At 36.2% G+C, this 25,747-nt stretch overlaps 1 protein-coding gene and 2 pseudogenes across 1 annotated transcript; 2 read left to right on the top strand and 1 right to left on the bottom strand.

Annotated features, from left to right (window-relative positions):
- Positions 1-717: 717 nt before the first annotated feature.
- C3H2orf69 (chromosome 3 C2orf69 homolog) lies at positions 718-21,911 on the bottom strand. The gene is made up of 2 exons (XM_077154598.1): positions 21,438-21,911; positions 718-3,907 (listed from the first exon to the last, which is right to left on the bottom strand). Exons 1-2 carry the CDS (start codon positions 21,768-21,770, stop codon positions 3,083-3,085), a joined length of 1,158 nt encoding a protein of 385 aa, XP_077010713.1. The 5' UTR covers positions 21,771-21,911; the 3' UTR covers positions 718-3,082.
- On the top strand, positions 7,767-7,949 carry LOC143676835 (DNA-directed RNA polymerases I, II, and III subunit RPABC4 pseudogene; annotated as a pseudogene).
- On the top strand, positions 11,101-11,686 carry LOC143676834 (Fanconi anemia core complex-associated protein 24 pseudogene; annotated as a pseudogene).
- Positions 21,912-25,747: the final 3,836 nt, after the last annotated feature.

The following is a 25,747-nucleotide window of genomic DNA, read 5'->3' as shown; positions in this document are numbered from 1 at the left end:
TATTGCATTCTAGCAGCTAGCAAACTAGAACACACACACACACAGATGTGGTCAGAATTGGAACTATCGTAGATTGGCCATCACCTACACATCTTTGGTGTTGCCTCAAAGTCTTATTTTGAGCATATAGGTCATGAATGTTGAAGCATCTCAAATACACCTAAATGGTTTTTTTTTTTTAAAGGATTGTTAAATGGGAAACTAAAATGACCGTCCTAAGATGCTGCTTGTTTCTACCACTAAGTGAAGTAAGAGCTGCTGGGCCTATTTGCCTTTGTAAAGAGCAATCTGAATTTACAGATTGGGTCTGCCTATATCCACAACTTATTCTCTAATGCATGATTCTCCTATAGTCCTTTCAATGAAGTATAACAAAAATAACTCTTTTATGAATGCACTACCATTTGTTTGATATTTTACCTCTTAAGTCCTAGCCTATTAAACATTTCCACACTCACATGCTGGGACTTTGTACTATAACTTCAATGCCTAGCACTCTGCCTTCCTTGCCCTTGGTAGGTGCTTAGATATTATGTAAATGAATAATGAAATACAGATCACATAATCTGACCTCTTTAAAGACAGCTGAAAGAATATGGACACTTGATAATTAGCAAAGAAAAGGAATAATTCATTAATTTGCAAGATATTTTGTTCTCTAGGACATCCAACAGAAGAAATGGAAATAATGCAGAATTTTATGGAGCAATTTAAATGGGCAAAGAAATGCATTTTTATAGGAAAGTTTCACAGTTGCTTACTCGAAAAAAATAATATGGAATTTAATGAAAACATATATACAGACAAAAATCGGCAAAGTGGAGAGCAATAGCTCCCTTTCAAATCAAGACTTAAAGTTTTAACAATGCTAATACGTAAACGTAAAGCACAACCAAGCAGACCTCGGTGGATTATTAATTTTAATACAATTATACATTCATGCTGTGGTGATAACTTTCACATTATTTGTATGACTAATTTTGTCATTTGACTTTTTCATGACAAAGGCACAATCAAAATGAGCCACTAACATTTACAAAAACAGTTCTAAACATGTATGGAGAAAAGACAAACATGAAATATTAAACAAAATATCTGAATGTGGATCAACATAAAATATGTTTTAATCCAGGAATATTTTTACTTTCAACCTTGTCTCATTTTGCTGCAGTGACAGTTTCAGGTATCCAGTGAATTATCCTTAATACTCAGTCAACATATGATTATAATTAAGCATTCACATGACTGGATAGCTGAAGAACCTAGATTCTTAAATATCTGTTTTTTTGTGAATCCTGCTGAGTCCCACTTTTTTATTTCAATTAATCCTGTGAAAGTAAACTCCTTTCTTCTCCCCCTCATTACAGCATTAAGCAACTCAGCTATTTTACATCAGAAGTATGTAAATTTAGCCAAGATTATTAAACAAAATGAAAACAGCCACCCAATCAATCAATTATGGTGCACAAAGGCAGAGTAATAAATAAAAGGGTAGAATCAGGCTGATTTGTTTCCTTAATGGGAATTTTTGGTCTCAAAAGGAACAGGTAGTTAAAGAAACTAAAGAAATCAAAAGTTATTTTGTCCTTTAAAAAAAAAATGTAGACATTATTGTAAAGTTTATAAAACGAAGTATTAAAACACAAAGAAGTTATTTTTATGCATTTGATAGGTAAGAATACTTTCTCATGAGTCTCTGAATAGTTGGAATGTATTCAGTCATTAAAATATAATTCGGGGAAGAAACCAAGAAATTAACATTTTTATCCTATATTGTTGTATAAATTTAGATGCATTGTTAAGATATTAAGTTTCAATGTCTTATTTTTTTCTGTCCTAAAGCACCATGTTATTTCTCTGATTAGTTATTTTATGACTCGCAAAAGCTAATTATTAGTAAACAGTTAAAAAAAAAAGTGACTGCTCACCTTGTACCAGAATCATACAGCCATGTTTCAATATTGGTTGACATTCCTTAGATTTTAGTTTCTCAAATTATATTCATCTAGGTCAAGAAAAACTGGGCAGAAGGAAACTTCACCCAAATTATGTAGCAGTATTACGCTAATTCCATTTCTGAGCCAAAATTAAATCATCTGTGTCTTCGAACTTTCTCTTGAAACTTTTCTTATAGCAATATAATTTTACATTTTGGCCAAAGAGCTGTTTTACTTTGGCAGACAAAATCATGCTTTTGGAGAAACACTGACTTAGATCTATGGGAGCTTTTCAACAGAGCACTAACAAATAGAGCATTATATATTTATTTTATCCAAGATGATATTTTTCAAAAGACTGGTAGAATAAAAAGATTTGAAATCTGCTCTGTAGTATGTTTTCACCCAAAATACATAATTATGCTCAATATAAACCAATTTTCCAAAAGAACCATTTTTTAGCTAGGATTCAAGACATCCCAAAATGTCTTACCCAAAAGTTGTCATTTTAAAAATTAATCCACAGTGCTTAAGTATAAGGTTTGTAAACCCCAACTTTATACTATTACACATTCTTGGATATTTGGAAACATACATTTGAATTCTGGAGAAAAAAACACTTTGTAACATTTTAAAGAATAAGTCCATGAATTTATAAAACATGAGACAGAGTACAGTCACTCCAAAATTATAGAAAACATCAATATGCCTTTGCATTGTTTGAAGAGAAATGAAACGTTTCATCAAAAATTTTGAGTGCCAAAATAGATAATTACGTTATAGTGTCACAAAAATTAGTTTAAAACATTACTCAGAAAATCAACAATTTCCAACAATAACAATTTTAGTTACCTTTTATAAGGACTATACTGTAACTTTCAATTTAAGGCTCTTGTATCTCATTTTAAATTTCAAAATCAAAATCATCTCCTTTTTAGATTTCAAATTAACTGTCATTCAAACATAGCCCAATTAAAAACTGCTCACAATCAGAAGCATACTATTGCACATCATACTAAAACTTAGGAATGTGTGCTTCCCCACCCCCAAACTGACAATGCATCTATTGAATTAGACCTCATCTGAATTTATGACAAAGTGCTTATGCTCTCCCACCCAACAACTACATTAATATTCTTGCAGTCTCAAAATGCTTCATGAACCCTGAAGTGATTCTCTATAGAAGGTGCTTCCTTCGCAAAATGAATCTGACTAGTCACCTGCACACCAAAATCTCCAAGTATCTGAACAAATTTCTTGTGCTCCTTTCCAATCCAAGATCTCATTGGATCACGTACTTGGTAAGGTGTTACATGGGTGTGAACGACAATCCCCGTTTGTGCAAATTCTTTCAAGACTTCTGGATAAGTAACCCAAGTATTGCTTCCACCAGAATGACCACCATCCAGCCAGTACATAGTTCTTATGCTTTTGATAAAGGCATCTATGCTCTTGTCTTTCTTGGCTTCTTTCAATTCAAAAAGTAACTGATTCAGAACAACACACCCTTTACTGAATCCAATCAAAGTAAAAGATGCACCATTTAGTGATGGTGGATAAAAACTCATGGCAGATTCATCAAATTTTTCACAGGTCCTTTCTTTCTCTCCCTGACAACCATTAGTAGTATAAGAACTGGACCTACAATTAGATGCTTTGGAATCCTTATTTGAAGCATTCACAGTCTTCTTTGATAGCAAACTGTTTTGAGTTAAGTTAAAAGCATTAACTAATAATGCATAGAGGTGCTTAAAAGCCCCAAAGTCAGTACTGTGCTCTGGGGCACCAAACATGTTACTTTTCACAAAATTGTCATAGCAGCTGAATTTGTGCAAATGCATTCGGGAACACTTTATCACCCAAATATAACTATTAGGGAACCGACGGGCTAGAACAGTGGCAACGTTTTCTAGACTCCAGTTTTCCCACTGATAATTCTCAGGATGATGAGTCATAATTTCATGATAATTCTGAAAGAAAGATGAAACAGACATTAATACACATTTACATAAAGCTATTTTCACAAGATAGTTTCCCATTTTTATTGTGGAGAAAGCTGGGATGTTGTAATGACCTATAATTAATATACCAGAAATGCAAACTATAAATTTGTCATTAGTTTCTGGTTATAAGATTTTGAACAAATTACTTCTTCAGTTTAAGCCTCAAATCCATCAAGACAGTTATATAACCAAATAGCATGGATCAAATTTTTTAAATAAAACTTGATTTAGAAAAATTATAGATAAGCTTAATAAGTTTTATTTAGTAGCATGTGATAAATTTTCCCAAGACATTAACTGAAAATATAAATTTAGCTTATTAGACAGACTTTTGACCAATACAGAATTTTTAAATATTTTTCTATTATTAAAGCTGCCATCCTATACCCCTCCATCTTTGAATAGGCCTCGCTTTCTATTAGCAACCTAAACATTATGTTTTATTTTGATGCTGGTATTACGAACAAAGCTGCAATAAACATTGTAGAAAAATCTTTGTACACATTTGTAATTATAGCCTTAAATTCCTAAACATGGAAAAACCATGTGAAAGAATACTCACAATTTATAAAAGATTGGTCATATAGACTACAATTCTGCCTTTCAGAAAAGTATATATAATTTTTCTCTTATCTTTGTTAAATTTCATAAGCACAGGATAACTTATTTTAATTTGGATTTATTGAAAATTAGAATGAGGTTTGAAATTTTGTCCATTTATTTATTAGTCATTTGATTTTTTATCTGTGCCTGTTCATATCCTTTGCCCCTTTCTATTTGGATCTTTGTCTTTTAATTATTTAGGTATAAGAAATATATACACATATCATCATCATCATCTTTTTTTCCTAGATCCCAGTACATGTAAATTTTATTTTCCTTTTCCTTTTTATTCTTAGAGACTCATTCAAGCATTTATTAATTTGCTGAATAAAAATTTAGTGAATATCTACTGATTGGGCAAGGAACAGAACAGACCAAACTTATTCTGCCCATCTGGAGCTCAAAACTCTAGTACCAAAAAACATGATAAACAACTCCAGAAGTATAGCAGCCCTGTCCAATAGAACTATAACATGAACCACACTTAAAATTTTCTAGTAGCCAAATTTTAAAAAGTAACAGGTGAAATTAATTTTAATAATACATTTTACTTAGCCCAGTATATTGAAAATATTATGATTCTAACAGATAACCAATATAAAAAAATTACTGAGAATAACATTCTTTTTTTCTTACTAAGTCTTTAAAATCCAGTGCATTTTTTACACTTACAGTACATCTCAGTTTGGATGCTGAATTTTCACTGGAAATACTTGACCTGAATTTAGATTTCATAAAATTTACAGTTGAAAAAGTACATTCACATATCCAAGTTGATCCAAATATTCTTAAAGGTTTTCCAGGAATTGAATCTGGTATCAGTTTTTTAATTTAAATTTAAAAAAACTAAAATTTAATACAATTAAAAATTTAGTTCCTCAATTAACCACATTGCTAGCAGCAACCATTTTGGATGACACAAGGCACATCAGATGGTGATAAGTGCTATGGAGTATGATAAATAAAGTGGGCGAAAGGACTGTACAGTTTTTAGAGATAGAGAAAAATTATTATTTAATACAGGGTTATCAGAAAAGGCTTCTCTGATAAGGTGATAGTTGAGAAGAACCTGAAGGAACTGAGGAAGTGAGCCATGTGGATATTTCAGGCAGGAGAAATAGCAACTGCAAAAGTCCTGAGGTAGAAGCACACCTGGCAAACCCAATATACAGCAATGAGGTCAGTGTGGCTCTAGTGGAGTGAATGAGGAGCAAAAGTGATTGTAAAGGAGGACAGAGAAATCGGGGGGTGGGGGGGCGGAATGAGGTGGTGCTGATCATAGGGGCCCTTATAAGATACTGTAAGGACTTTGCTTTTTGCTCTAAAACGGTTTGGAGCAGCAGGCTGATATAATCTATTTTGAAAAGATAACACTAGCTCCTATGTGTGAAGGGTCAATAGCTAAGGTAGGGAAGCCAAGAGCAGGCTGTTGAAATACAATCCAGATGAGAGAAGATGGTGGCTTGAACCAAAGTGGTAGCACAAGTGGAGGTGGTAAGAAATGGCCAAATTCTGAATATATTTTCAAGTTCAAGTCAACAGGATTTGTTGATAGACTGGACATAGGATGTGAGAAAAAGCTTCGTGATTTTTCTTTATTTCTAACAGTAAAATACAACATATATTTCAAACAATTTAAAATGCACCTCTCTTTTGATATAGTAATTCCACTTATAGGAATTTATCTCACTCATAATTACTTGCATACACATGTAAGTTAATACATATCAGGACCTTTATTTCTATTTCAAAAGAATGAGACAACTTTTTGAGATTTCATATAGTTGTAAGATAAAGGCTAGAAAACCCTATATGCTATGATATAATTTGTGTTTAAAAGAGAAAAAGTTTACATAAGTACTGAATATCTTGGGAAGGAAATAAAATCCATAGCAATAGTAATTTGGGGGAAGGATAATGGGAGCCTGTATAGATGCAATGAAAGGGAAACTTTTTTTTTAAATATATAACCTTAACCCGAATTTTTAACAGTATATCCATTCTTTTCTATTAAAAATTAAAATTAACAAAAGCAATACTCTACAAAAATTCAGATTATAAACAAAGGCATAAGGAAGAGAGAAAAACCATCATGAAATCACCAATTAGAGATAATCATTATTAAAATTATTAAAATGTTTGGTGTATAGCCCCTCAAAACCATCATGAAATCACCAACTAGAGATAACCATTATTAAAATTATTAAAATGTTTGGTGTATAGCCCCTCCAGTTTTAATATACATACATACTCATATATATACGAGAGCATTCTTTACTTCTTCCCTCCAAACAAGCTTATATATAGTTTTCACTTAAAAATATTTTACAGCCATGATTCCATATAAATAACAGATTTGCCTCATAATTTTTAGACTTTCCATGAGAAAGATTAATTACACTCCCACAGGAACTATACAAGAGTGCCTATTTTCTCACATCCTTGCTCACACTGGCTATTAACATTATTTTTATCTTTGTTGCTATGATAAAATGATGTCTTATTTTATATTTACTTTGCATTTTCTGATTCCTAATCAGGTTGAGCATTATTCTATGTTTATCGGCAATTTTCATCTTTTCTTAACTCCTTGTTCATGTCCCTTGATAATTTTCCCCCTAAGACAGTCAACTCTTTCTGAGAGTTTGAGTTTCTTTAATATCAACACTTTGTCTTATATGTTAAAAAAATACTTATTCCTAGAAGGCCATAGTTTGACTATATATGACTCTGGCTATTGCTTTCTGTACATCAATTTTCATAAAATCACAGGAGCTTAGATCTGGAAGGGTTAATCTGAATCCTTTTTATAGCTAAACCTGAGGTCCTAAAAATTATACAGTCATTTATATTATATAGTTACTTAGTGAATAAGCCAAAATGAACCTAGATTTATGACTCTCAGTTCTGTTCCACAAGGGAGGTACTTTAAATCTACAGACTTGGCATTTTCCTTGATTAGGCCCAAGTTACATGATCAGAAGAGGAAAATTATAAGAAACTGTGTATACCAAAATGTAAAAACGGGATTGTTTCTGTTGTCACAGCCCAGCATAAGACCAATGGATAAGTACTCTCACATTCTAAAAAGAGGAACCAGATTCCTCCACAGAACTTGTAAAAGGTAGCCAGATTTGGTTCTTCAAACCTGGCTATTAAACTTGTCCAACCTATATAAAAATCTATAGACTCAGAGCAGGTTTATCCATGCTACAGACTAACAATGGATACCCAGAAGGACATGCAACCCCCGAAGCAGTAGCCAATGATCTATACCTGTGGAGAATGTCACACAGAAAATGAAATAAAATCTAGGGATCCAATCAGATGCAGAAAATGTAGATACAGAATAATGTACAAGAAAAGTACTAAAAGATTGGTGGTTTTCACACTCCATGAAACATGAATTCAGAATAACACCTTTTGTAGTTGGATTTGCCATTAATGTTTCCCATTGTTGTATAGTTTTTGGTTAGCATACTTATCCTTATAAATACAACTACCATATATGGAATTTCATTTTATCTCATTTCTTAAAATCATACTGTATTTAGATATCTGTTAATGCTTTCTAGAAAGAAATTGTTTTTTTAGTTCAATTACATGATTTATAATTTTACTGTACATTTAATCTGACACATGATAAGGTTAGAATTGCTTTTCCTAAACCAGAGTTTTACACAGTATCTAGAATCATTGGGTCTTTTGTTTAAAATACAGGTTTCTAGAGTACTCTGAAGGTCTGATTAAATATATTCCTTGGAAACTGATGTCCTGTATCACCAGTTTACAGAATTTTTAAACTCAGTAGTGTCATTTGGTACAAAGCATACCAGTGTACTTGCTATCAATGTACATATACCATTTTGACTTTTATTTTTCATGTATTACTTGATAGAAGACTTTCTGTATTTCTACATAATGCTTGATTATTTTTAAAATCTTGTGAGAGAAGAGAAATTTTAATAGTTATTCTCTGAAAGACAAAATCAACCCCCCAGTAAAGTGAATGAAGCAGACTCTTAAGCCAGGTGAGGATTCCAGTGTATAGTCATTTAATATAGTCAAAAATCTTGCTTTCAGAATATAAAAAGAATGGGAATTAGTTTATACTAAATTATTGGATACATGTTTAAATCTTTTACCTCATCTTAAGAACCCATGAAATTCATGCTCATACCTGTACTCATCTATTCCAAGATTCCATTATTGTGGAATGGCATGTCAGCCTCCTCAGCATTCATTTTAAAGATTAGATATATTCCAATTTTGTTAATAGCCATGTCTGCCACTTTTTTAAAGAGTGCTTCCTTGATCCAGGCTTTTTTTTTATCTGTAATTTTTAAAATTTTGTGATTCCAGTATGTTCCTTTTTGACCTCATCCTTTTCAGACAAGGGAATCCTAATATATATGCTATCTCCTTATGACAGCCCCTTAAACAAATAACCCCAAGTGCAACATAGTTACACTTTTCTTAACTGTTCTAATTCATCCTAGGTGTTTTGTGTATTGATAGTTTATTTGAATACTGTTATGTGGATAACTACACGGAATGGTTTAATGCAAAAATATAGGGACTCAAGACCTATATTTTCAGTCAGTCCCTTAATTAACCTTTTTGTGCCCCTTTCATCTATAAGATGGAAGTAATTCGACCTGTAACCTACCTGGATATTTTCTGGAAAAAAAAATGAGAAAACAGATGTGAAATTATTATTTTTTTTAATTATTATTATTATTTTTTTACATGGGCAGGCACCAGGAATCGAACCCAGGTCCTCTGGCATGGCAGGCAAGCATTCTTGCCTGCTGCGCCACCGTGGCCCTGAAATTATTTTTAAATGATTATTTGAACAGTGTTCTATAAATATAAAAATCAGTGAATTTGAGCTTGAAATTGATATATAACTTGACCCTTACTGAACTGCTTACAAACAACTGTGAACACTGAGTGAAAAAGAACTCAGTGGAATCCAGAACTGTAAGTTTCTACATTGTCACTTATTAGCTTCATGATTTTAGATAATTTATTTCTTTTAATTTTAGTTTCATCATCAAAGTGGAGGAATAATGACGGTCAATGTAGTGAGGTAACAGTGTTTTGAGAAAAGCTATCTTGAGAGATTGATATTATGAAAACTTTAAATATAACAGATGAAATCAGAAATGACCAGCCTAAGGAATAATAAAATATATAAATACATGGCTGAGGAGACATAAAAGCAAGTTGTCTCCTCTTCATATTCACATATGCACATACATCCCCACCTCTCCTAGAATAAGTTCAAAATTAGTCAAGGGGGGAGTGTTGTTACTTGAACAGAGGGCTGAAGGATGAGAAGGATACAGTCATTGGAAGATAAAAAAGAACATGTCTGGAATAGAGACAATAACCATGGAGAAGCTCTAGGGTGGAAGTGAGTCTGTCTTGTTCCCACTTGAGAATGAAGCCTATATGACTGGAACTTCGTGAGGTGGGAGAGAGTGGGAAAAAACAAGGTTGCAGAGGTGGGGAATGGCCAGCTCACTCAGGACCTTGTAATGGGAAGACTTTTTGGGAAATAAGCAGGATATTAACATGTTTAATGCTGAAAAGATCACTCAGGCTATTGTGTGAGAATGGACTGAACAGAAACAGGAGTGGCAGTGGGGAACCAGTTAGAGACATCTGTAATAGTTCAGACTAATAATCATGGTGATTATACTGGGTTGAGTGGTAGCTGTAGAGGAGGTGAGAAGTGGCTGATTGTAAGAGATACATTTTGAAGTTGAATTGATAGGATATATTGATGGATTGGTTAGTAGTCAAGAGCTCTGTAAACGGCATGGACTTTGACATAAGGCTTTGGGTCTGGATACTTACACCCTGACCCTTGTTAAGCTGGCTATGTGACCTTACCAAGCCTTACTTCCCTCATTTGTAAAATAAGTGTGAAATAATAGCACCTACTTTAAAGATTTGTTTTAATATAAAATGAAGTAATCCACATGTGGTGGTTTGAAACTATATGTACCCCAGAAAAACACGTTCTTAATCTTAACCAGTCCTGTGGATGTAGACCCGTTGTAAGAAAGAGCTTTTGATGAAGCTACTTCAGTTAATGTATGACCTACCTCATTCAAGATGGGTCTTAGTACTCTTACTGGAGTCCTTTATAAGAGAATGTAATTCAGACAGAGAGAGACAGCCAGGGAAGCAAGAAGCTGAAATCAATGAAAGCTGAAGAGAAGGTAGAGACTAGTAGATGCTACCATGTGTCTAGCCATGTGACGGCAGAGCAAAGGATTGCCAGCAGCCAGTCTCTGGGAAGAAAGCACTGCTTTAATGATGCCTTGTTTTGGACAGTTTCACAGCCTCAAAACTCTAAACTAATAAATTTTCATTTTTGAAGATAATCTATTTCATGGTACTTTCTGGAGCAGCCTAAGAAACTAAAACACTATGTAAACCTCTCATAATGTTTTATAATAAATATATTTTATTTATATATATAATATAATAGCTAATAAATGTTAGCTATTATTATCACTGAAAAAAAATAATCTAAAGACTCAATGAAGAAACCAACAGGTTTGCACTGCCTCAGTTTGAGGCCACAGTGTGGAAAGGGCCTCACCCCAGCTGGCCTGGCCTTTAGAGACATCGTGGCCAATGAAAAATGGCACGGGTTGCAGCTGGGAAAGGGGATGCAAGGGAAAAATTAACCTCATTTTTGAGGATGGCTTGTTACTGGCAGATTTTCACTTATCTAACAGACGCTGCATTCTTTATATCACCAAAGCTGATTTAGTGGCAGGAAATGGCTACAAAAGGAGACTTACTGTGTTAAAAATGACAGTAATTTTCAAGGGATTATACAGGTTGAAAAACGCAGATGAGTGAACAATACTTCTCAGCAGTACAGTTTACCGAGCTGGACATTGGGACGGTGTTACTTCCTGCGGCCAGCCAGATGGAAGTTTCCTACCTGGCTAATCCAATTAGTACAGGGAAAAACCAAGAAGCACAGTTAGAACCCTTTTCTCAGGAAGAAATGGGCCCTGTTCTCTTGAGCCATTCCTCCTTCGAACTGTGCAGATCCCAGGAGTTGGAAAAGTTAAAGTTCCCCTTCTGCTTCAACAAACCGAAATAGTGACTTAGGAGTAAAGACCTGACTTGAAAGAGGTGAGGACATTAATCCTACAAGTATCTGCAGGAAGACTGTTCCAGGTAGCGTATGCAAAGCTTTTGAGGCAAGTTATGCTAACATGTTTCAGCAACAACAAGAAAACCAATGTGGCTAGAGCAAAGATAGAAAAAGGAAGTAATGTCAGAGAGGTAATGGGGTGGGAAAAGGTGGATGATGAAGGCCTTACGACATCTATACGACTCTAATACACTGCATGACGTGGGAAACCAGTGGAGAGTTCTGAGCAGACGTAGACTGATCTGACTTATATTTTAAAATAATTATTCTGATTACTTTTAGATACATTTAGAAGGTTAAGCCATCAAATTTATTGATGGATTAAATATGAGGTGTGAAAAGGAGGAATGTAGGATGACCTCAAGATTTCTAACTTGAGCAACTGAATAAGTAGAGTTTCCGTTAACTGACATGAGGAGGCTTATAGCAATAGCATGTTTAGGGGTAAAAATCAAAAGACTTAAAGTTTGAGATGTCTATCGAATAACCAAAAGGAAATATGCATGCAACTGGTAAATCTAAAGTTCCGTGAATATATCCAGGCTATACATATACAAATATTGTCAGGGTACAAGTAGTATGTAAAACTATATGATTGAAAGAGATCACTATGCGAATAAATATAGATACAGGAAAAAGACCAAGAACTGACCATTAGGGCTACACAATTAAAATAATCATCTGGAAGATGATAAGGGACTCACTGGATATTCACATATTTAATCGCCATTGACCCCATAAATTATAGGATTCTCACTTTATTGTTGAAATAACTACAACATAGAGAGATATAACAACTGGCCAGAGATTTCAAATCTAAAAAGTGCAGAATCAGAGTTCAAACAAAGGCAGCTTGGTCTCATAACCTTTTTTCTTTTTTAAATTTTTTATTAATTAAAAAAATTACAAGAAACAAACATTCCCAACACATACACTCAGCAATTCACAATATCATCACATAGTTGCATATTCATCATCATGATCATTTCCCAGAACATTAGCATCAATTCAGAAAAAGAAATAAAAAGACAACAGAAAAATATAACAAACAGAAAAAAAAATTTTTACAGGCCATACCCCTTACTGATCCCTTTCATTGATCACTAGCATTTCAAACTAAATCTATTTTAACATTTGTTCTCCCTATTATTTATTTTTATTCCATATGTTCCTCTCATCTGTTGACAAGGTAGATAAAAGGAATATCAGACACAAGGTTTTCATAATCACACAGTCACACTGTGAAAGCTATATCATTATACAATCATCATCAAGAAACATGGCTACTAGAACACAGCTCTACATTTTCAGGCAATTCCCTCCAGCCTCTCCATTACATCTTGGATAACAAGGTGATATCTACTTAATGCATAAGAATAACCTCCAGGATAACCTCTCGACTCTGTTTGGAATCTCTCAGCCATTGACACTTTGTCTCATTTCACTCTTCCCCCTTTTGGTGAAGGTTTTCTTAATCCCTTGATGCTGGGTCTCAGCTCATTCTAGAGTTTTTCTCAATCCCTTGATGCTGAATCTCAGCTCATTCTGGGATTTCTGTCCCATGCTGCCAGGAAGATCCACACCCCTGGTAGTCATGTCCCACGTAGACAGGGGGAGGGTGGTGAGTCTGCTTGCTGTGTTGGCTGGAGAGAGAGGCCACATCTGAGCAACAAAAGAGGTTCTCTTGGGGGTGACTCTTAGGTCTAAATTTTAAGTAGACTTGACCTATCCTTTCGGGGTAAGTTTCATATGAACAAACCCAAAGACTGGGGGCTCAGCCTATAGCTTTGGTTGTCCACACTGCTTGTGAGAATATCAAGAATTCAACTTGGGGAAGTTGAGTTTTCCCCCGTTCGCACCATTCCCTGAAGGGGACCTTACAAATACTTTTCCACTCACTGATCAAATCACTCTGGGATTCATCAGGGCATCACCTGGACAAACCAACAAAATCTCATGTCCTATACAAAGTTCCATGTACTTAAGGTGTTCAATCAACTATCCACATAAGTTATATTAGGAGATGCACTAGTTGAAGTATAGATTTGTACCAAATAAACATTTTTTGCTTTAGTCTCACACATTAGTTGAAATTTTAAAATATTAAGTACCATCTATTTTCAGCACACCGGAGTAATGACATTCTTTTGTTCTTCCTCATGCAAAAACATTTTTAAAATTTGTACATTTAGTCACTATCATTATACACTCTAGGCATTCCTAGATTACACCATCTCAATCTTTATCATCTATCTTTCTTTGTGATTTCATTTATGCCTCAGCCCTCCTCCCTCTATCATTCTCATATGCAGCTTCATTCAGTGTTTTAACATAATGTATTACAGTCAGGTAATATTGTGCTGTCCATTTCTGAGTTTTTATATTGAGTCCTGTTGCACAATCTGTATCCCTTCAGCTCCAATTACCCAATATCTTACCCTATTTCTATCTCCTGATGGTCTCTGTTACCAAGGAAATATTCCAAGTTTATTCACTAATGTCAGTTCATATCAGTGAGACCATACAGTATTTGTCCTTTTGTTTCTGGGTAATCACACTCAGCATAATGTCCTTAAGGTCCATTCATGTTGTTACATCATAACTTTATTCTGTCTTACAGCTGCATAATATTCCATCTTATGTAAATGTCACAGTTTGTTTAGCCAACTGTCTGTTGATGGACATTCTGGCTGTTTCCATCTCTTGGTAATTGTTTATAATGCTGCTATAAACATTGGTGTGTAAATGTCCATTTGTGTCCTTGGCCTCGTGTCCTTTGAGTAGAGACAGCATATAGATGGGTCCTGTTTTTTAATCCATTCTACCAGACTATGTCTTTTAATTGGAGAGTTTAATCAATTAACATTCAGTGTTATTACTGCATGGTTAGTACTTTCTTCTACTATTTTGCCTTCTGGATTTTGTATGTCATATCTAATTTTCCTTCTTTTTACCTTTACTCATAGTCTTCCTTTCTACACTCTTCTCCACACCTCTCTCTTCCATCTTCGTATCTGTCTCTAGTGTTCCCTTTAGTATTTCTTGCAGAGCTGGTCTCTTGGTCACAAATTCTCTCAATGATTTTTTGTCTGAAAATGTTTTAATTTCTCCCTCATTTTTGAAGGACAATTTTGCTGGATATAGAATTCTTGGTTGGCAGTTTTTCTCTTTTAATAATTTAAATATATTATCCCACTGTCTTCTCATCTCCATGGTTTCTGCTGAGAGATCTGCGCATAGTCTTATTGGGCTTCCCTTGTATGTGATGGATTGCTTTTCTCTTGCTGCTTTCAAGATCCTCTCTTTCTCTTTGACCTCTGACATTGTGATTAGTAAGTGTCTTGGAGTATGTCTATTTGGATCTATACTCTTTGGGGTACGCTGCACTTCTTGGATCTATAATTTTAAGTCTTTCATAAGAGTTGGGAAATTTTCAGTGATAATTTCCTCCATTAGTTTTTCTCCTCCTTTTCCCTTCTCTTCTCCTTCTGGGACACCCACAACACATATATTTGTGTGCTTCATATTGTCTTTCAATTCCCAGAGTCCCTGCTCATATTTTTCCATTTTTTTCCCTATAGTTTCTGTTTCTTGTCTGATTTCAGATGTTCCGTCCCCCAGTTCAGAAATCCTATGTTCCGTCTCTTGAAATCTACCATTGTAGGTTTCCATTGTTTTTTTCATCTCTTCTACTGTGTCTTTCATTCCCATAAGTTCTGTGATTTGTTTTCTCAGACTTTCAGTTTCTTCTTTTTGTTCTTTCCTTGCCTTCTTTATATCCTCCGTCAATTCACTGATCTGGTTTTTGATGAGGTTTTCCATGTCTGTTCATACATTCTGAATTAATTGTTTCAGCTCCTGTATGTCATTTGAATTGTTGGTTTGTTCCTTTGACTAGGCTATATCTTCAATTTTCCTAGTGTGATTTGTTATTTTTTTGCTGGTGTCTAGGCTTTTAATTACCTTAATTAGTTTATTCTGGGGATTGCTTTCACTTCTTTTATCTAGGGTTTTCTTGCTGGATGAATTTGTTGTCTATCTGTTCTTTGACATTCTGTTCAGCTTTATCTGGACCTTTAGCTTAAGCTTTGTTTAACAGAGGAGAATTTTTCAGTTCTTGTTTTCCTGTTTCTTGCCCTGCTTGTGTGGTGACTTTCCCCCACACACACTTAGGAGGGTGTACTTAGATATTACAGACCCCAGCCAGATTTCCCCAGACCAAACTGGCCTCCTATCAGGAGGAAAGAGTCACCTGCGTCAATTTTCCCTGATGGTGAGACCCAGCATGCTGAAAGACTTTCCTGTGAAGTCTCTGGACTCTGTTTTTCTTATCCTGCCCAGTATGTGGCACTTGTCTGACTGCAGGTCCCACCAGCATAAGATGATGCAGTCCCTTTAACTTTGGCAGACTCTCCCTGCTGGGGGCCTGGTGGAGACAGAGGAAAGGTTGTAGGCTGGTTTTAAAGGCTTCAAATTACCAAGCCCTGGGGTCTGAATTCCTTGATGGAGGGATTCCACCTGAGTTGGGCTTCACCCCTCCCCTGGGGAAGGCACAAGCTCCAGATAAGCCCCCAAAAGAGCTCACTTCTGCCTATGCCTGGGGCAGTTGCAGCCTGAAAAGTCCTGCTGCTGTATCCAGAGGCAGTCAAGCCTTTGTAGATACACAGCCACAAAAACCTCTGTTTCCTTCCCCCCCCCTCTTCTCTGTCAGTCCTGCCCCCTTGGCGCTGGGGCAAAAATGAGCAGCCTCCACTTTGATCAGGTTCACCTAAGCTGGGGGCCTATTTTTAGTAGTCAGAATTTGTTAATTAGTTCCACAATTGGCATTTTATTGTGCCCAGTCCCTGCTGCTGGTAAAGTCCTTTCCTTTTCCCTCTGGGAAGCGGCTTGTGGGGGAGGGGCGCTGGCCGCCACAGCTTTGGGAACTCACGGTTCTGGGGGGTGCTCGCAGCCGGTCCAGCTGGTCCAGACTGGGGTACGTTTTGTGTCTGGTCACTATCGTGGCTCCAGGAGCTGTTCTGTACTGTTTCTGGTTATTTAGTAGTTGTTCTGGAGGATGAACTAAAATGTGCACGTTGTTAAGCCACCATCTTGACCCGGAACTACTGGTCTCATAGCCTTTTGATGCAATATCCTCTCATTTTTTTCTCTAAAAAAACCTACAGTATTTAGAGCACTTCATATACTACATAAGTAATAGTATACCACTATACAAAAAGCTAATGGAATGTCAGGCTGCATAAAGAAATGGATAATGTCAAAGTAAAGGGAGGTAATATTCCAACTTAATTTATAGTTTTTAAACCTCATCTGAAGATCTGTACTATGTTCTGACTGGGACACTTTAAGAAAAATTAGTAGGTGCTAAATGAATATTAGTTATTTCCATCATCACCACCAGCGCACCACCACTATCATAGGCATGCACACAGTAGCTGCTCCACAAACCTCTGCAGGTTGCTATCATCAATGCCACATGTTATTTTCTCAATGGGAGTAAAAGAGCACCAATTGAGTAAATTAAGTTACTTCTCTTAAATCTAGTTTCTTTTTTCATAGTTATCAGCAGTCAATTAGACTAGTCAATTACTTTGAGTGCAAAAGAAAATATTCCATACATTTTAATCATTATTTAGCAAAGGGTACAAAGTATGTATGTCTATCTCTTTGTGTGGTTTTTTCTATTTTTTTCATTTTCTTTTTTTTTTTTTTTTTGTATATATATATATCTTTGTGGGGGGGGGGGGGGGCAGCGGTACATGGTCCAGGAATCGAACCCAGGTCTCCCGCATGAAAGGCAAGTAGTGATTCTACCACTGAATAACCCATGCACCCTGTATGTATATCTTTTTAAAGTCTCAATTTCAAAAACAATAAACCCTAACAAATCAATTCAGCAAAGTGGTGGTGAAACTAAAATTAGTGGTGTTTCTATATACCAACAATGAACAATCTGAAAGGAAAATCAAGAAAACAATTCCATTTGTATTATAAACTAAAAGAATAAAATATCTATGAATAAATTTAACCAAGGATACAAAGGACTTGTACATGGAAAACTATAAATCATTGCCAAAAGAAATTAAAGAATACCTAAATAAATAGAAAGATATCCCAGTGTTCACGATTAGAAGACAGTATTGTTAAGATGTCAATATTACCCATGGCAATTTACAGATTCAGCATAATTCCAATCAAAATTCCTTTTTTGCAGATATAGAAAAACTAATCATCAAATTCACCTGGAATTGTACAGGGCCTCAAATAGCCAAAATAATCATGAAAAAGAACAAAGTTGGAGGGCTCACACTTCCCAATTTTAAAGCATTGCAAAGCTATAGGAATCAAGATAATGTACCGGCACAAGGTCAGTCATACAGACCAATGGAATAGAACTGAGAGCTCAGAAATCAACCCTCACGTTTATGGCCAACTGATTTTCGTCACAGTGTCAAAGACTACTCAATTGGGAAATAAAAGTTTCTTCAACAAATGGTGCTGGGAAAACTGGATCTCCAAATTACAGCTTCATTATTTTCATTTTTCCTGAAAGAATGTGCTTTTTTCTTTTGTTTCTCTGAATTCTGCTTTATTTGCAATTACCCAAAATATTCTGTGTATTTAAATACCCATTTAATCAAATCTACTAGGTTCTTTCTTTTTTAAGATATTGTTTATAATTTTAAAATATTACAATGGGGCTTAGAATAGCCAAAACCACATTGAAAAAGAAAAAAGTTGAAGGAATCACACTTCCCAATTATTAAACTTATTACAAAGCTACAGTAATGAAAATAGTGTGGTACTTGCATAAAGACAGATGTATAATAAATGGAATCAAACTGAGAGCTCAAAAATAAACTTACACATATATGGGTAACTGATTTGACAAGGGTGCCAAATCACTCAATGGAGAAAGAAGTCTCTTCAACAAATGGTGCTGGAAAAACGATACCCATATGCAAAAGAACCAAAGTGGACCTCGACCTCACATGATATACAAACATTAACTCAAAATGGATCAACAACCTAAACAGAAGAGCTAAAACAATAAAACTCTTAGAAGAAAATAGGAAGATATTTTCAGGATTCTTAGACTATACACCAAAGTGCATGAGTGAAAAAAAGAAAGAAATTAGACTTCATCAAAATTAAAAACCTTTCTGTATCAAAGGACATAATCAAGAAAGTGAAGGAACAACCTAGAGAGTCAGAAAAAATACTTGGAAACCATTTATCTGAGAAGGGTTTGATATCCACAATATATAAAGAAATCCTACAACTCAACAACAAAAAAGACAAACACCTCAATTACAAAGTGTCTGGAATACACAGTTCTCCAAAGATATATAAATGGCCAATAAGCACTTAAAAGATGCTGAACATCACTAGTCATTCAGGAAATATGAATCAAAACCACAATGAGACAACCACTTCACATCCTCTAGAATGACTATTAACAAAAAATTAAAACAAACAAAAACTTTGAAAAGAGAAAATAACCAGTGCTGGTAAGGATATGGAGAAATAAGAACCCTCATATACAGTTGGTGAGGAAAAAATGTGCAGTCACTCTGGAAAACAGTTTGACAATTCCTCAAAAAGTAAAACAGAGAAATTACCATATGGACCAGTAATACCTCTTCTAGGGATATAAGCAAAGAAACTGAAAACAGGGACTAAAACGGGTATTTGTACACCAATGCTCACAGCAGCATTATTCACAATAACCAAAAGGTGAAAGCAACTGAAGGGCCCACCAATGGACAAATGGTTAAACAAAATGTGGTTCACACATGCAATGAAATGTTATGCAACTATAAAAACGAATGAAACTCTGATACATGATACAACATGTATGAACCTCGAAAACATCATGTTACATGAAATAAGCCAGACACAAAAAGACAAATATTGTATGATTCTACTTACACGAAATAACCAGAAATACGCAAATTCATGCACCAGGGGCAGGGTGGGAGGAAATAAGGGAAGTTAATACAACAATGGGATCAGGGTCTCTAGGGTTATGGAAAAATTTCAGTAATGGATGGTGGTGATGGTAGCAAAGAATTGTGAATGTGATTAATGCCACAGAATTATATACCTGACAGTGGTTGCTATAGGAAATTTTATGTTGTATACATGTTACCCAATTTTTTTGAAAAGAAAGACCAAAGAGACAGTGATAATTAAATGTAATTCATAACCCTGAATTGAATCTAATGACTGAGAAAATGCCCAAAAGGTCATTAAGAAGATGAAAAGGCTGCAATACAGATTGCATACTTTATATCAATGTTAAAGTTGTTGAAATTGATAATTGTACTCAATGGGGCTACATAAATGAATATCCTTCTTCCTAGGAAATATACATGGAATTATTAAATGGTAAAGGAAAAAGTGCATGATATATGCAATCTACATTCAAAGTTTAAGATAGATGATAGATAAATGAAAGGAAGGGAAGGAGGAAGGAATTACAAATGTGACAAATATGTTAAAAGTTGGTAAATCTGGGTATCTGATCTGGATAGGGTATATAATGGCATTCTCTGTTTTGTATTACATTGGCAATATTCCTGTAAGTTTGAAATTATTTCAAAATGAAGAGTAAAAATCAGTTGCAGTGTAGTGGAAAGAGAACTAAAGGAAATAGGAAACCTGAATTCACTTGCTCAGGATCATTTAAGGTCTTGAGGCACCCTAACTATTGAAAGATAATGGCAAGACTACTTTAGGTAAATCAAAACAAGATGTTAATTTTTGAAATGTAAAAAAAAAAAAAAACCCACTAATATTGCTTCATGGTGTAAGAAACACATCCAGCTCTACTTAGAGCAGTACTGTTCAACAGAATTTTCTGTGATGATGGTAATGTTCTCTGGAAATGTTCTATATCTGTCTCATCCAATACAGTATCCACATATGGACTTCAAATGCAGCCAGTGAGACAGAGGAACTGAATTTATAATTTTATTTCATCTTAATTAACTAAACAGCCATACATGGATGGCTGCAATATTAAAGCGGTTCTGTTCACTTCTCACCTTCCAGGACAACATAATCACAGATACACTGTTTATAGCTATAAAATTAATAATAAAGATAGATTAAAATGACACACACAAAAACAAACGTACAGAATGGCTAAGCATCAAAATATTGGTGTGCCTGGCAATTACTCTCCCTTTTCTTCCACCTCACTTCCTTTATTAGGGTTTGAGTGTGATAGACTGATGGTGATCTTTTTGTTTCCTTGCTTAATTACTGCCAGCGCTTTCTAAGTAGTAATTTAAAAGCAGTTATCTATGTTCTCTGCCCTAACACACGCACACACACACACACACACACATCACACACAGTCCCCTGAAAAATCAACTTATAGAATAAATATCATGCTTCTCATTATTTATATGTCTCAAATTCCACCTCCTCGAAGTCTGGAATGACAGCTGGCTCTTTCGAGGTCGAATCCCTCCAAGGACACCTTCCCCCTGGGGCTCCATGGGGAAGGGGCCGGAGATGTGGGAAGGACGGTTTTGGATTTCGTGGAGTTTTTCAAGACTCACCCCCGTGAGTGCAAATATGAGTGTTGTCGTTCAGGCGAGGCAAAGCAACCGGCACCAGCCAGGAGCGAAGAAGCATCTAGGCAAAGCGTTATTACACAAAAGCGAACAGGTGCTCTGGCAGGCCCCGAGTTACCTGTACATCCCCGGGGAAGTAGAGGACGTGATGCTGGGGCGGCGGTTGCTGCTCCTCTTTCGCCCAGTCCCCGCCGACGCCCTGCTGCTCCTGTCCCTCCCCTTCCGCCACCAGCAGTAGCAACTCGTTGCTACGCTGCGGATCGGCTCCCGGCACGGTGGGCAGATATAGGCACTGATGGCGGCGCCCCTCGGCAGAGGGGGTGCATCGCGCGGCGCCGCTGCTGCCTATACTCATGGTTCTGGCCTCAGAGCTGGACACGGCTCCTCGAATTACGAGCTGCGGCAGCAAAAGGAGCAGTGGCGGAGACCGCAGGAACTTGAGCCCCCACATTAGTCGCCGCCCGGAGAGCGGTTCGGAGACAGGGTGGAGTTGGGGGTCCTGAGGGAGTGACTTCGGCAGCCCGCTTAACGGCCGCAAGGAGCCACCCAGGCAGGAGGCGGCGCGGGGACGACGGCGGCGTCAAAGAAAACGTCCGCGCGCACCGTGCGTAAAGGTCGGCGGGTGTGCGCAAAATCGGGCTCAGGTTTGCGGGGCGTGGTCGTAGGAAGACGTTTGTGATTGGTGGGTTCTGCTGCGGCGGGGAAGTTCGAACGGAAGTCTGGGAAAGAGCCTGAGAGAAGCAAAAGGAGTCGGAGAGAGCCTAGGACTCACAGCTTGAGGACTGCAATAGTCGCCCGTACTAAGCAGCAAGAGCCGGTCCAGAAATCCTTTATAGAGTTTTGAGTATACCGTGCTTCCATTACAGTAGGTTCCCCTTTTAGGTGATGTATATCTAGTTTTTCAATCCTTAGAAGAATGACTGTACCAGAGCTATAAGGAGAATAATTCTGTCCTGTAGAGAAATTTGTAAGAAGTCTTCAACGTGCCCTGGATAAAGAGAATCTTTCTCAATATCCTCAAGTTTTCTGAGTAGAATTACTTAGATACAGGGTGATTTCTAGATTCACGGAGTTGCAGCTGAGATAAATCTAATTTAGCTCTGATTAGGAGCAGGGTATATGGATGTCAGGTTAAGAAAAAAAATGGGGTAGCTCACATGCTTGCAGTGGGTCAACAATAGGATTTGATGTTTTTGTAGCTGAGAAATTAGGATTTAAGGAATGATTTTAACTACTAAATCATTATATAGACAATCCTTTTTGCTTTTTGGTATATAGGAGTAGACAGAGGGAAATACCTGAAATCTCTACATTATAATCCAGCTGCCTTGGTCTCTGATAATGATTATATACCCCTTCTCTTGTGCCCCTGTAATTGTAAAAACCTTGTGACTAGCCTTCATTTGTACCTATTTATCCAGTTTTTCAATGTTAGAGTCTTGTAATCACAAAAGACAGCCCCTAGTGTTTATTAATGAAGGGTCTTGGGTCAGTCCAGAACTAACCCACCCCAAGTCCAAAGTTATGTTGATAACAGAGACTGGCTCTAACCAAAGTGGGCCGGCCTGACATGCACAATAACTTAGACTTTAACCTACAAGTCACCTATACCTCATTATAATACTAAAAATCACACCCATCCCGCCATTTTCTTGCATACATTCTGTGACTAAGCATGTAATCAATTTGCGCATGCTCAATAATTAGATTACCTCTAATTACGTTACCTGAGACACTGCTCATTATCCTAAATTCTACCCATCCTTTTCTCTAATAAAACTATCAGAATTACTGCAGTTCAGGGAGATACATTTTGTGCTGATAGGCCATCTGCTCTCCTACTTTGCGCCTAGTAAAAAAACTTGCTCTTTGAAACCCTAGTATCTCAGGAATTGATTAATGAGTGCATCAGGGAAAAGAATCCACTGCCTTTGTCCAGTAACACTAATTATATGCTAATGAATATATAAAGAAATTTAAGCAAACCAGTCTTCACTATGTTTTGCAAATCACATGTGTTGTATTCATTATCCCTTATTAGTAGAGAATTAGTGAAATGTAATTCAAAAGTCCACACATGCACATATGTTGCAAATGAAGCTTTTGATTTTTGTGGTCTTGTTTGTAGGTTGACCTTTTGATTAAATGACACTACAGAAAGGGATAGGGAGTTCTTGTGTTTTAGAAAAAAAATAAGTTTACTAAACATTAAATGCTACAAAGTTGTCTCAGTATCTCTAAGACTGAGAGATATTTCATATTCTTTATGAAATATAAGTCAAGACTCAGAGGACAGAGTAAAGATTCACAGACTGAAGTAAACAGAAGTTTGTTACCCACAATCAAAGATTTGCATAACCATATATAGGAGAAAGGAACAGCTCTCAATTTATCAGTTGAGGTATGTTTGTCAATTATGGTAAGTCATTGACACTACGGTTCCTTCTCGAAGGTCCCATTGATATTACTGCAACATGTGTTTTCTTTCTCCATCCCCTCTTGTTCCAGAGAGACGAACTTTGTAAATTACTGCTTTTCTAATACCATAACAACCATAGGCATACATGACACAGTGTCTTCCTGAATTATTCCCTTGCAGAGCTGGGCCTTCCATGCCCCCAAGACTTCTGTCATATACAAACTAGCCAATTGTATGAGTTTACAACTCCTTTCTAACTGATTAGGATCTCCACAGGCAATTTTCAAGGGATGCTGCTGGGGTCTTATAACTTTTGCTATGCTACTTAATATAATATAAAAAGCTACAAAATTGGGAGGATTTACATTGGAAAGGACAGATTACAAGGTCATAAACTTAAATATCTCCAGAAGACAGAACCTATATCAGAAATAGTAAAACTGGCCATATGTAAACAACAGTGAGTGATAAATACTAGCAACATAGAGGGACATGTCACATTTGGAGGAGGGAGCAGCCACTATTCACTATTAGCCATTTGTAAAATGCAGGCCACATTTTGCAGAATCTTCAAATCTTATAAGAGAAATCAGATATAAAGATTTCCATGTGTCATTTCCCATTTATAAATGTTGACATCTAATTAGATTTGTTTTTAAAAATATTGTTTATATCCAATTAAATAGATTATACTTGACCAATGGGTCACAAATGTACGACTTATTTACTAAAAGGTAAAATGAAGAGATAGAGGAAGGTAGAGAATGGGAAGAAAAAATAAAAGGCCCTAAATATAGGTTCCTGTGGGAGATTGAGAGGGAAAGGAAAGGGAAAAAAGATTTGAAGGAGGCCTTCCATGGGATTTGAATTTGATCCCATTTGATGTTCTGTGAGAGATTCCAATAAATGTTTTATTTTCCATTATTCTTGGTTTTATACAGGTGTATTTGTGTGTGTGTTTTAATAAGCCTCTGTAGCAAAACACCTTGAGAGGACCAGTCTTCATATGAAGTAGGCAACTCTAGCATATAATTAACTCCCAGAAAACACATTATAAAATTTATTAAGGAATAAAGCAATTTGGGGGGGGGGGGGTTGAAAGTGATTTTTCTGTCTAATCTCACTAGCTAAATGACAACCTTTACACTACCCTCATAGCATAAGATTTAAATGCATGCTTCAGCAAAATACAAATCACTACTTTTCAGGACCTTATGGATTATCTTTACTTGAACACTCAATGTGATATCCTCAAAGGTAAGGACTTAGCAGATAGTAGTTGTATATATTGTACTTTGCCCACAATTGAAAGGGTAGGAAAAATCTCCTTTAAAAATTCAGCAAAACAGTGCACAAGTAGTTAAAATGCCCACCTTCCATGCAGGAGACCGGAGTTCGATTGCTGGACCATGCACACACACAAAAAAAAAAATTTCAGCAAAATACAAATCACTGTCAGGACCTTATGAATGATCTTTACTTGAAAAGTCAATGTGATATCCTCAAAGGTAAGGATTTAGCTGATAGTTGTCTACATTGTACTTTGCACACAATTAAAAAGGTAGGAAAAATCTCCTTTAAAAATGTATTAAAAAAAAATTTTAAGGGCAGTGCAATGGTGACTCAGTGGCAGAATTCACACTTGCTATGCTGGAGACCTGGGTTTGATTCCGGGTACCTGCCCATGTCAAAAAAAAAATGTATTAAATGGGTAGCGGAGAAGCTTAGGATACCTATAGGTATGCCTAAGAGTTACTTCAGGAGGACCTCTTTTGTTGCTTAGATGTGGCCACACTTTTTCTAAGCCCTATTCTGCAAGTGAAATCATTGCCCTGCCCACTACATGGAACATGACTTTGTGCCAGGGGCAAAAGTCTCCCTGGCAACATGGGAGATAACTTCTAGGGGTGAATCTGGTCCTGGCACCATGGGATCAACAATTCCATCCTGACCAAAAGAGAGAAAAGAAGTACAACTAATAAAGTATCAGTGGCAGAGAGAGTTCAAAT

This window comes from Tamandua tetradactyla, chromosome 3, assembly GCF_023851605.1.
Source record: "Tamandua tetradactyla isolate mTamTet1 chromosome 3, mTamTet1.pri, whole genome shotgun sequence".
In the NCBI taxonomy this organism is placed as follows: domain Eukaryota; kingdom Metazoa; phylum Chordata; class Mammalia; order Pilosa; family Myrmecophagidae; genus Tamandua; species Tamandua tetradactyla.
This window is presented reverse-complemented; position numbering and strand designations above follow the sequence as displayed.

What these genes read in the sequence shown, in the direction of transcription:
- C3H2orf69 (XM_077154598.1), bottom strand. Translation starts at nt 21,770, where the DNA reads ATGTGGGGGCTCAAGTTCCTGCGGTCTCCGCCACTGCTCCTTTTGCTG. An exon ending in ACTTCCCCGGGGATGTACAG is followed by an intron (nt 3,908 to 21,437) that starts GTAACTCGGGGC and finishes TCTTTCTTTCAG; the next exon opens with AATTATCATGAAATTATGAC.